The 13,717-nt window shown below is 45.0% G+C and overlaps 1 protein-coding gene across 1 annotated transcript in view; it reads right to left on the reverse strand.

Annotated features, from left to right (window-relative positions):
- The window catches only part of NUS1 (NUS1 dehydrodolichyl diphosphate synthase subunit), a 28,837-nt gene extending 18,584 nt beyond the window's left edge, over positions 1-10,253 (reverse strand). Inside the window, exon 1 of the mRNA XM_075862419.1 lies at positions 9,609-10,253. Within this exon, the coding sequence (XP_075718534.1) occupies positions 9,609-10,071 (463 nt within the window). The 5' untranslated portion in view covers positions 10,072-10,253. The remainder of the gene's footprint in view (positions 1-9,608) is intronic.
- Between the last annotated feature and the right edge of the window lie 3,464 nt (positions 10,254-13,717).

Below are 13,717 nucleotides of genomic sequence, written 5' to 3' on the forward strand. Positions count from 1 at the left end.
CGCAAAGTTGTGAGAACCATAACGTTTTAATTTTTTTGTCGACGGAGGTGTATGAGGGCTTGTTTTTTGCGGGACGAGCTATAGTTTTTATAGGTACCATTTTTGGATACGTGCGACTTTTTGATCACTTTTTATTCTAATATTTGTAGGGAAGTGACTAAAAAACAGAAACTCTGGTAACGTTTTTTACGTTTTTTTTACGCTGTTCACCGCGTGCAATAAATAATACAATATTTTGATACCTCAGGTCGTTACGGTCTTTGCGATACCAAATACATATGGTTTATTATTATTTTTCAATAATAAAGGACTTGATAAGAGTAAAAGGGGAATTGTGTTTTATTTGATTACTTGAAACTTTTGTTTTCAAACTTTTATTTTTTGCACTTTTTTTTACACTTTTTTATACTTTTTTTTTACACTTTTCTTCAAGTCCCACTAGGGGACTTGAAGGTCCAACGGTCAGATTTATTTTTTTCTAATACATTGCACTACCTATGTAGTGCAATGTATTAGATCTGTCAGTCATTCACTGACAGCAAGCCGATTAGGCTTCGCCTCCCGGCGGGGCCCAATAGGCTTCCGTAATGGCAGAGCAGGAGACCATTGTGTCTCCTGTTGCCATAACAGCAGTCGCCAGTCCCGATTGCCTGTCAGGGCTGGCGATCTGCTAGTAACCGCTACGATGCAGCAATCGCTTTCGATTGCTGCATCGAAGGGGTTAATGGCAGGGATCGGAGCTAGCTCCGGTTCCTGCCGTTACAGGTGGATGTCAGCTGTACAGTACAGCTGACATCCACCGCTGATGACGCCGGATCAGCTCCTGACCCGGCGCCATCTTGCCGGCAGCTACGGAAGCCGATCAGGCTCCGCCGCCGGGCGGATCTTGACCGGCTTCGGTGCTAGGCAGACCGGGAGGCCACCAGTATTAGGCCTCCGGTTGCCATTGCAGCCACCGGAACCCCGGCAATTTCATTGCTGGGGCTCCGATGAGCTGCAAACACCTTAAGTGCAGCGATCGCGTTTGAGCGCTGCACTTAAGGGGTTAATGGCGGGGATCGAAGCTAATTTCGGTCCCCGCCGTTACAGTCGGATGTCAGCTGTAAGATACAGCTGAGATCCGGTGATGATGGCACCGATTCAGTTTCTGAGCCGGTGCCAAACATTTGACGTACATGTACGGCATTTTGCGGGAAGTCAATGCTTTCCATGACGTACATGTACGTCAAATGTCGGGAAGGGGTTAATGACCAACTGGGCGTTTTTTTCGCTTTTGACTAAGTGGGAGTTGTAAAGAGAAGTGTATAATGCTGACCAATCAGTAACCAATCAGCGTCATACACTTCTCTCCATTTATGTACTCATACACAGCGTGATCTCGCGAGATCACGATGTGCGGTCACGTACTCACACATTATTACTGAAGTGTCTTGAGAGTGAATAAACATCACCTCCAGCCAGGACGCAATGTCTATTCACAATCCTGACACTTCGGTAATGTGTGTGTCACTCACACAGCACATCGAGATCACACTGTGCTGTCATTTACAGCGTGATCTCGCGAGATCACGCTTGCTGTCATTAAGTCCCACACACACATTACCGAAGTGTCGGGATTGTGAATAGACATTGCGTCCTGGCTGGAGGTGATGTCTATTCACTCTCAAGACACTTCAGTAATGTTAATGTGTGAGTAAGTGACAGCACAGCGTGATCTCGCGAGATCACTATGTGCAGAGTAAATGAATGGAGAGAAGTGTATGACACTGATTGGTCAGTGTCATACACTTCTCTTTACAACGCCCACTTGGTCAAAAGCTAAAACACGCCCAGTTGGGCATTAAAGGAAGGGTGTCACGAAAATAAATAATTTTATATCAATTTGCTTTTAGTGTTTTCTTAAAATAAATTGTATTTGTTTGTGTTTTACTTTTTTTTTTCTCTAACTTTTTCTTCTCTATGGGGGCTGCCATTTTTTTTCTCATCCTTGTATGTGTCGATTAATGACACATACAGAGATGGAATACGGCACTTACATCCCCATAGAGAATGCGAACGGGAGCCGTTCCATTCACTATGGTGTACGCCGTCTGTGTGGGAACGGCGCATGCGCCGCTCCCACACAGTCCAAATGGAAGGTCTTCGGCCGAACGACATCCGGCGCCATTTTCTTGTGGACCGGAAGCCGCGGCCAGACAGTAAGATGACTACTTCCGGTCGCGGCTTCCAGACATGTGATTAGAAGCAAGCACTAGGAGCGGACGGACCGGAAGCAGCGGCGGCAGGAGCAGTTAAGTTAAGTCTGTGTATGTTCGTGTTTTAGTGTGTGATTACCACTGTATGTAAGCCTCAAAAAAAGCCTAAAAAAACGGTGACACACAGTGTAGGAGGTTTGAACATTCAACCCCCTCCTTCCTCCTGGCACTAGCCAGGATAAAGGAGGGGGGATTGTTTGAGGACGCTAGAGCGAGTGTGTCTTCTCAAATTTTGCAGCATAAAGCAATGTGGTTGCTTTACCACATGCCAATGCTGCAATTTTGGGAATTGCTCCCTCTAGTGACCAGCACAGGGAAATGTTATAAATTAGAATCTAATTTATAATATTTCTTGGCTTGTGAAAAAATTAAAAAAATTAGAACAATGTCTAATCATGTATATAACTGTTTAACTAAAAAAATAAAAAAAAATTTATAGCGACACATTCCCTTAAAGAAGATCATTAGCATAAATCTAAAATTGCCCATAACTTGCTCAAAAATGATTGTTTTTCAAAATAAAAAACACTCCTGTTATCTACATTACAGCGCCGATCACATTATGTAGGAGATAGGGGAATTATAATGTGGTGACAGAGCCTCTTTAAAGAGGCTCTGTCACCAGATTCTCAAATCCCTATCTCCTATTGCATGTGATCGGCGCTGCAATGTAGATAACAGTAAAGCTTTTTTTTTAAAAAAAAAACGTTCATTTTTGGCGAAGTTTTGGCGAGATTACGGAGGTAAACGCGATTTCGTTTCCCTTGCCGGAATCTCACAGAAAAGATTCAGAAGTGTCAGGATTCTGAATACACATGACGTCCAGGCTGGATTTCATGTGTATTCACTATCAGGACACTCGATTAACGTTAAAGAGGCTCTGTCACCAGATTTTGCAACCCCTATCTGCTATTGCAGCAGATAGGCGCTGCAATGTAGATTACAGTAACGTTTTTATTTTTAAAAAACGAGCATTTTTGGCCAAGTTATGACCATTTTTGTAGTTATGCAAATGAGGCTTGCAAAAGTCCAAGTGGGTGTGTTTAAAAGTAAAAGTCCAAGTGGGTGTGTATTATGTGCGTACATCGGGGCGTTTTTAATACTTTCACTAGCTGGGCATTCTGATGAGAAGTATCATCCTCTTCTCTTCAGAACGCCCAGCTTCTGACAGTGCAGATCTGTGACGTCACTCACAGGTCCTGCATCGTGACGGCCACATCGGCACCAGAGGCTACAGTTGATTCTGCAGCAGCATCAGCGTTTGCAGGTAAGTCTATCTTACCTGCAAACGCTGATGCTGCTGCAGAATCAACTGTAGCCTCTGGTGCCGATGTGGCCGTCACGATGCAGGACCTGTGAGTGACGTCACAGATCTGCACTGTCAGAAGCTGGGCGTTCTGAAGAGAAGAGGATGATACTTCTCATCAGAATGCCCAGCTAGTGAAAGTATTAAAAACGCCCCGATGTACGCACATAATACACACCCACTTGGACTTTTACTTTTAAACACACCCACTTGGACTTTTGCAAGCCTCATTTGCATAACTACAAAAATGGTCATAACTTGGCCAAAAATGCTCGTTTTTTAAAAATAAAAACGTTACTGTAATCTACATTGCAGCGCCTATCTGCTGCAATAGCAGATAGGGGTTGCAAAATCTGGTGACAGAGCCTCTTTAATCTCCGTTTATGTGGCTGCACATCGCTGCTGTGTAAATCAATGGAGATGAGTGTATGACGCTGACTGGTCAGCGTCATACACGTAAACACGCCCAGTTAAAAACACAATACACGCCCAGTTGGACATAACGAAAAAAAAAACGCCCAATTTTCCATTTCAAAGCTCATTTGCATATATATATATATATATATATATATATATATATATATATATATAAAATAGCTCATAACTTGGCCAAAAATGAACGTTTTTAAAAAAACAAAAACGTTACTGTTATCTACATTGCAGCGCCGATCACATGCAATAGGAGATAGGGGTTTGAGAATCTGGTGACAGAGCCTCTTTAAGTACTCCGACATCTGCCATTTCCAAGACAGAGTTACAAGTCAAATTTTGACCCATGTATTTCCCCAGTTATCTATTCCCTCTTTTGAAACAGAATTTGATTTCATAAAGAAAATTTAGGGGTAAAAAACTACTGTTGTAGAGCTTCCAAACAAGCTACCAAATGTGGAAAACGTTTGATATAAAACTAGAGGTCAATGAGCTGTTTGACTGCATAACCGCTAGTTCACATTTTAATGGTGTACATTGCTAATCTACAAACGTGAGGACACTTAAAGAGGATCTGTCACTAGTTTATTAATTCCCTATCTCCTAACTAATGTAATAGACGCTATAATGCTGATAACTACAGTGTCATTTGTTTTTTCAAAAACGTTTATTATTTGCAAAGTTATGAGAATTTTTCTAAATATACTAATGCATCGCTTTTCACTCTGGGCGGTGTAATGTTTTCTGTATGACTCTGTCCAATCAGCATACAGCTTCTCCCCCTTCCCTGCCCAGCAACACGGCGTGATCATATAATATACAGCTTCCATTCCCGACTGTTTTCAACTGGTGATATCTCCGGGTGTTTCACAGCTAGAACTGCGATAGAATCTCATCTTCCATATGACACCAGAACTGCTGTCCTAGGTGGTCCAGAGCTTGAGATATGGCTGTTAAGTGATCCCCCTTCCCTCCAGCCTCAGTCTCTGACACGGTGTGAAGCAGCTTCATGCTGATAGGACAGTGTCAGAGGCTGTGAGGAAGCTCCACCTCAGGAGAATCACTGCGGTTACCACCCAGTTGTCTAATAAAGGCTCATTTACATATATAGAAAAAAAGCTCATAACTTTTAAAATAAACGTTTTGGGACACAATTTTCACTAGCATTATCAGTGTGACAGCGCCTATTAGATTAGCTAGAAGATAGGGCACTACTAAACTAGTGACAGATCCTCTTTCAAAGTTTACTTTTAACCCTCTTAAGTTCTGTATGTCATTCCATTCAATACTATTATGATAGATTTTTCTTCAGTCTGATAGATCCTAACTGCTGAGGTAGTCTTCAGAAATCAGCGGGAAATACTCCATGTACTGTCAACATGCGTAGTGTCCCACACCTATGGCTTCAAGCATTTTGGAAACTTGTAAGGCAACTGCTGCTTACCTTTAACGATCCTCTGATGGGTATTTGAGGCATGTTACAATACAGATTGTGTGAGCAGGGAACTCTAGTACCATCTATAGCATGTAAGAGCCACCTTGTACATACACACACATTATATATATATATATATATCCAAAAAAAAACATTAAAAAGGCTTGGTAAATGCTGCAGCTCCTGCCTTCTGGGAATCAGTTGCAGCTCGCAGACACCCACTGATGCCAGAAGATAGTTGAGGCAGCTCCTGTAACGTCAAATGCAACCTTACAATTGTAAGTCAGGGAATTATGTGTATATACTCCTTTATACAGTGCTCAACTGCCGATGGGGCCTGCACGAAACACGCAGAAAACGTGCACAACACTGCGTTATTATCGGAGCACTTCCACCTGTAAATAGCGCAATTTAAAGAGGTTGGACCATCTGGACAACCCCTTTCCATATGCCCGACAGATGGGGGTCCTTCTCTCTAAGCTAGGGCATTAAGTTGTTGGAAAGAGTGCCTCCTGCTCATGAATGTCACGGGACCAAGTATTACATGGCCGGCCATTCATTAGAACTTTACTACATTTACATCACGCCGGCGGCTGCAGGGGAAGTGTGTAGCTGGTCACAACTTCCTGAGGCAAGATCAGCGGATTGTGGTAGGGAAAAGCTTCAATCCAAGGAGGAGGTGTACTCACACCACAGGTCAATTTCTGGTCAGAATTTTTATGCAGCGTGTGGATGAGATTTGTTACATCCATCCACTATGCTGCTTCTGTATTCAGCTGTGTATTTTCTGGCCGCAATTTCGGACGGAAAATACGCAGCAATTCCGCTATGCGTGGACAAGCCCCTACAGTGGTCAGTCTGGGTGACAGACGACAGTTAAGCTTCTACTAATAGAGTTGTTAATTCTTATATTAATGAAACTAATTTCAATGAGCTTTAAAGATCTTATGAACGTCAGTACGGGACAGTTGTCCCATGGAGAGGCAGGGACACCTAGCATCATACATAACTGATACTAGGAGCCCGGCTACCTGAACTGTGTTCGGTCCGGGAAATGCGGCCAACATGCGGTCCGTATATATCTCGGAATGTGTGAATAAGGCCTAATGTCTCATGCACACGACCGAGTCTAGTCATCGATCCGAGCAAGGATCGGACACAGGGGCGTAGCTAAAGGCTCATGGGCCCGGGTGCAAGAATTCAGCTTGGGCCCCCCTACCCCTCCCCAGCACCACCATCATCATCAGACCCCTGCGCGCTCCTATGCCCAGACGCCTTGCCCAACAGCCCCCATAGTATAATGCCCCCACACAGTTAATGCTCCCATAGCTGCCCCCACACAGTATAATGCCCCATAACGTATACTGCCCCCCCATAATAGCCCCATACCGTATAATGCTCCCCATATCAGCCCCCCATACAGTATAATGCCCCCCCCCGCAATATCAGCCCCCCCATACAGTATAATGCCCCCATATGTGCATAATTACTTACCTATCCCCGTTCCCACGTCGAGTGGAGGATCCTTCGCCTCCTCCGGTGTGTACTATGAGTGACTCGGCGCAGGAAGGCACGATGATGTCGCTATATCCCGCCTGCCTGCGTCGAGCCGCTCACGGAATGCTGGATCAAGGAGATGTCAGCTCCTTGCTCCAGCATTGATTGGAACCGGCACCTCGGTGAGTGACTCACGAACCCCCAGGGGGACGCGACCCACAGTGTAGGGATGTCACGATACCAAAATTTGGACTTCGATACCGATACTTTGCCAACAGTAATAAAAATGTAAAAAAAAGTTCTTCCATTTTATGATGTGAGGCACGAGTTGTGATGAATTTTGAATGTGCCTCACATTAATAGTAATTAACCTCATCATGTTTCTCAGTCATAATGGGTTAATGTGTAAGGTACATGATGGGGTTAATTACTATTAATGTGAGGCACATGGAGGTTAAATTCATCATCGCACCTTGTGCCTCACAATTAGGCCCCATGCACACGGCCGTAAATAACCTCCATTCACTTTCATTGAGCGCGGACACATTTCCGTAGCGCTACGGATGGGTGTCCGTGCCGTAGAAATGTTCCGAAAATTATGGAACATGTCCGTCCTTTTGCATTTTGCGGGCCGTTCTCCCATACTTTGTATGAGAGCACAGCCCGAAAATGCGGGTGGCAGTCGGCGGCCGGCCATGCCCGCAATCGCGGGCCGTGATTGCGGGCACGGTCGTGTGAATGGGGCCTAAGTGATAGAAAGCAATTTTTATTTTTTTACAGCGTACACATCATAAATGATGCCAAAAAATTGTTGTGCAGGTTATTACGGCCGCGCCAATACCGATTATGTGTATGTTTTATGTATTGAGACTTATTTTAATGTTTATTATAAAAAAGGTGAATGTGTAATTTTTTTATTTAACATTACATTGTTTTTATTTTATTTTTAAACTTCAATGTACTGGCCTATAGCTATAAGCCAGTACATTAGCCTGTGTACGGATAGTACACAGGCAGTTGTTAGGACATACCTCAGTATGCCCTAACAGGAAATATGGTAGGACAGCCCTGGGGTCCTTCAACAGACCCTGGGCTGTCTGCCCATATATGGTATGTTCCTTAATCGCGTCACAGGAATTCCCCATGACGCGATCCAGGGGCATCCCCCCATCTAATTTTCCCCTGAATGCTGCAGTCAGCTTTGATCACAGCATTCAGGAGAATAGCGTTATAGAGCGGGGCTGCAGCTGTGTAATACAGCCATTGCCCCGCTCCTGATATAAGTGCGTGCGCGGTCAGCATGAGGTGATGCGGCCGGCGCTGCACTAATGAGCGGCGGTTCAGGCCCTGGGGACAGAACATGGGGGTGTTTTGTAGTGCGCCCACCATGTTCTGTCTTCAGTGCCGACGCTCATTAGTGCAGCGCTGGCCGCATCACATCATCCTGACGGCGCGCACATGTCAGGACTCAGGAGCGGGGCAGTGACTGTATTACACAGCCGCAGCCCCGCTCTCATACACTCGTGTACTATACTGTATTGTGCAGTTTGCGGTGAAGGAGGGGGGGGCTGTGATTTAACGCTCCCCCCCTCTCCACCGCATACAACACAATACATTACAAGGCATCACACACATTACATTACAATACATAACGTTACAACACAATACATTACATTACACTGCAGCTTACCTGGAGTCCTCCGCACCGACTCTTCTGCTCTGTCTGGAAGCCGTGTCACGTGACAACACGGTCACATGGTACACTAAGTGTACCATGTGACGGTAACCCAGAAGTGCCGGCTTCACGGCACTGAAGATTTAGTTAGAAAACATGCTGTATGGCAACGGGGGCCCGTGGGCCCCCCAGGCTTTTGGGCCCGATCGCAACTGCGACCCCTATAGCTACGCCACTGATCGGACATGTTCTATCTTTCCTCGGACCCGATTCAACCGCTAAAGTGAATGGGTCCATGAAGACCATCGGGTGCCACTCAGATGCCGTCAAAAACATTCTGAGTGGCACAACGGTCGTGTGCATGAGGCGTAAGACTTTAGTATGCATCAAGCCAAAAAGTGTTGTGGAGGCTCCTGTAAGTCAAACATTCTGACAATATGGACCTCAGGCCAAACATTTTTTTGCAAACCTGATTTATAGAAACAAATCGATATGCCAGCAGACTTGTGCTAGTGTGAAATTCTTGTCGCTCTTGGATTCTATAGATTACAATATTAGTCATGGTTCCTATTGACTTCTATTGGACCACGACTGTTCTCAAATCACAACAAAGTTGCCAACAGCAATGGGACCAGGGATCTTTCAGTCAAATCTAAATTTGAATATTTAAACAACCACTACTAATATGGTTCACAATCTGGAATAAGTGAGAAAACAGTAAAAAGTTAATTATATAAAATAGGCACAGGAATTTTACATCTCAGCCATCCCATTAAGAGAGCACTACATTCAGCCTCCTCCCTGTCTTAAATGGATGATAACAGGGAACAATCGCTTGTATTTAGCTGCATAGCAAACGCGGACATGTGTCGTGCCCCTTTAAACCATCCTCTCCATGTATACCTACAACAGGTGAGGATCGTGGACATGTCACGTGACCCACTGTCAGACAGGAATGAATGAATGAATATAGATAAGGATTACGATGTAGAAGTCGTTAGCCATGGTTACCTTGTGGGTCATAGACGCTGACATAGGAGATGCCCAGTGCCATACACCACAGCACCAGGCTGGCCACATCCGTGTAGCTCTCCTGCTCTTCGCTGATAAGCAGTCCGATGTGTACGGGCAGCTTGGTGAGTTTTGCCCGGTCCCGGCTTTGCAGTAATACGTCCCGCTGCTGGGCGCTGAGGTCGCGGTGCAGATAGGTGCAGTCACAGCGCTGTCGCAAGTATGTAGTGTCCGAGGACTGTAGACACAAGCACCGGCCGGTCACGTCCCGGGCCTCATGCCTGGTGAATTTGCCGTCACCTCGCGGTCCCCGCTCCTGGTAGGCAATATCAGGAGGCAGGAGAAGGGCGCCCACTGCCCGCCAAACTCTCCAGTGCCAGAGTCGGAGCCATGCCAGCAGTGCCCGCTGTACACCGAGTAGCAGGTGTAGGAGGCGCCAGGTCAGCGCGTACAGCACTGACATGTCCGCTGGTCACTGACACCGGCACCTCAGCCGCGCTACCATGCCAATGCCATACACAGAACTCCAGGGCTCCAGATTCGGCACACGCTCAGTCGGGATTGGATGAGCCACTTCGTTTAGTCACTTCCGTTGGAAAGAAGCAGCGTGACGTGGCCAGCGCAGGTTGGAGCCGGAATCTGACAAAACGTTGTGGAACAAACGAGACGTGAGCTCAGGACTGAAGTATACAGAGGGGTGACAGCGACACCTGTTGGCAGGGGGAGGCTGTTTGTACACGGTCGTTGTGCTAAGAACGCGGATGGGTTGGTTAGCCATGTCGTTTTCTGAGGGTTCTAATAATATTTTGCATGTATTGGATACAGTTCTCTGCGCTTACATGTGACCTGTCGTCTAGCAATACATAACTTGGCGTAAACAGCACAGCAAGCAGTGTAAAGATAGTAGTGCTTCTGAATAGCATGTGCCTAGTTTCATTACAGTTAATTTTGTAACCATAAAGAGTAAATATGTGACATATGATGCTATTTTATCACACAGGATACACTCTTGTTTGGCCGTGTTCACACTGCGCATGTGCCAGGAATTTCTCACAGCCCAAAACTTATTGGGAGGGAATTAACCGCTTAAGGACCAGGCCATTTTGCGCGTCAATGCCCAAGGATTATTTTTTGTTTTCTCACGGTTGCATTCCAAGAGTTGTAAGTTTTTTTTAATTAGTGTTTTTTTTTTGTGGCAGGAGTTGTGTTTTTCTATTGCCCCATATTTGGATGCATGTAATCTATCGATTAACTTTATTCTATACCACCAATTGGTACATTCAGGAACAAATCTTTTTTTGACTGACCGTCAGAACAAAAGATTAGACGTATAAACTTGGTGCATTGACCTATTATATATATAAATATATATATATATATATATAATGTAGCCTACAGAAAAGGTCAATTAACACAATTGTTTTATGAAAAAGGAGGTAACTGGGCATGAATATAATATATATAAAATGGATGTGGGTTGTATAGGACTAGTGATCACTCAATATATGCTGTTTTTTATGGGCATAAACAGCCCAGGCATGTGATAAGGTCAGAGCCCTAATGTTTGACAAGAAGAGCAGATAGGTATATATAAATTGTAAGCACAGCTAGACTCATGGTGATAGTCTATTGGAATCACAGTCACTTACCCATGTTAAAGCTCCTGCCCTGCAGAGACACCAGCCCGACACGCGTTTCGGCGGATTGCCTTCGTCCGGGGGTGGTGTCTCTCCAGCGGAAGCAGAGTATTTAAGTGGCCGAACACTGCACTCGACTATCTCCGGTGCTCCCATAGAGAAGGAATGGAGCGGAAGTGCGGATGCGAATGTAACTGGAATACTCCTTAACGAGGTATTTGACAGCCGCTCTTACATAGTGCCAGCGCAGTTGTTGGCCACGTTGCGACCGTGTCAGGGCCACTCCATGTGGCCGTACCCTAATGGTCTTACTTTTTTCAATATAGACAAATGCTGCTCTTTTGACATGCAATGTTTGTTGATCATTTTCAAACAGAGTATAAGGCCGGGAGGAAGTACTCTTGATTTCAATTGTTAGTTGAGGCAACCTTCTGTCAGAAGGACAGAAGAGTTCTTAGTATAAGGCTCCATTCAGACGAGCATGTCCGATTTGCTTGTGTAAAAAACGCAGCATTTTTCCTACATTTCTTGTGCGTTGCGTATTGGCATCAGAGTGCTTTGCATGTAGCATGTGTTTATCATGTCCGTGCAAGCACTGCTTTTTTTTTTTACATTTATTTCTCTGCTTTTCTATGTATTTGATGCGTGAAACACGGACAGCACACAGATGTCATCCGTGTGCTGTCTGATTTTCACACACCCATGTGAAAACGCACCAATATAGGACATGCAGTGAGTTTCATGCGACAGACACTCGCTGCGTGAAAACTCACGCATGTCTGAATAGCCCCATTGAAATCAATGGGTCAGTGTGCTGTGCGTTATATAAACGCTCGTCTGCACGATAATCGCCCAGTGTAAAACCCCCTTTAGACAGTCGGGTCTAACTTGAAGATAGGGCTCTCAGCAGGATAAGGCCTGAAGCTCTACAAAGCTTCTGGCGGTGGATATTGCAACCAGAAATAGGACTATTTCAGAAAGAGTCTTTAACCCCTTCCCGACATTTGCCGTATGGGTACGCCATGGAAAGCCATGACTTCCCGCAAATTGCCGTGTCCATACGCCAAATGTTTGGCACCGGCTCAGAAGCTGAGCCGGTGCCATCATCGACGGATCTCAGCGGTATCTTACAGCTGACATCCGGCTGTAAGGGCGGGGACCGACATTAGCTTTGATCCCCGCCATTAACCCCTTAAGTGCAGAGCTCAAATGCGATCGCTGCACTTAAGGTGTTTTCAGCTCATCGGAACCCCAGCAATGAAATTGCCGGGGTTCCGGTGGCTGCAATGGCAACCCGGAGGCCTGTTACTGGCCTCCCGATCTGCCTAGCATGGAAGCCGGTCAAGATCCACCCGTCGGTGGAGCATGGTCGGCTTCGGTAGCCGCCGGCAAGATGGCTCAGGAGCTGATCCGGCGTCATCAGCGGTGGAATTCAGCTGTATGTTACAGCTGACATCCACCTGTAAAGGCAGGAACCGGAGCTAGCTCCGATCCTTGCCATTAACCCCTTCGATGCAGCAATCGAAAGCGATTGCTGCATCTTAGCGGTTGCTAGCAGATCGACAGCCCTGACAGGCAATCAGGACTGGCGACTGCTGCTATGGCAACGAGACACAATGGCCTCCTCCTCTGCCATTACGGAAGCCGATTAGGCCCCGCCGGGAGGCGAAGCCTAATCGGCTTGCTGTCAGTGAATAACTGACAGATCTAATACATTGCACTACGTAGGTAGTGCAATGTAATAGAAAAAAAACATCAGATAGTTGGATCTTCAAGTCCCCTAGTGGGACTTGAGAAAAAGTATAAAAAAAGTGAAAAAAATAAAAGTTTGAAAACAATAAAAGTTTCAAGTAATAAAATAAAACACAATCGCCCTTTTTCTCTTATCAAGTCCCTTATTATTGAAAAATAATAATAAACCATACGTATTTGGTATCGCCGCGACCGTAACGACCTGAGGTATTAAAATATTATATTATTTATTGCACGCGGTGAACAGTGTAAAAAAAAACCCATAAAAAACTATACCATTGGTCACTTTGCCCTACAAATATTGGAATAAAAAGTGATCAAAAAGTCGCATGTATCCAAAAATGGTACCTATAAAAGCTATAGCTCGTCTCGCAAAAAAGAAGCCCTCATACAGCTCCGTCGACAAAAAAATTAAAAAGTTGTGGTTCTCACAACTTGGAGACAGAAAAAAAACATTCTTTTTACAAAAGTAATTTTATTGTGCAAAAAGTTGTAAAACATAAAAAAGTTCTATAAATTAGGTATTGCCGGAATCGTACTGACACGCAGAATAAAGTTAACATGTAATTTATAACGCATGGTGAACGCTGTATTTAAAATACTAGGCCAGAATTGCAGTTTTTTGTTTACCTGGGCTCCCAAAAAATAGGATAAAAGGTGATCAAAAATTTGCATGTACCCCAAAATGGTACCAATAATAACTACAGCTCGTCCCGCAAA

The sequence above is a fragment of the Rhinoderma darwinii genome, chromosome 4, assembly GCF_050947455.1.
Source record: "Rhinoderma darwinii isolate aRhiDar2 chromosome 4, aRhiDar2.hap1, whole genome shotgun sequence".
Lineage (NCBI taxonomy): Eukaryota > Metazoa > Chordata > Amphibia > Anura > Rhinodermatidae > Rhinoderma > Rhinoderma darwinii.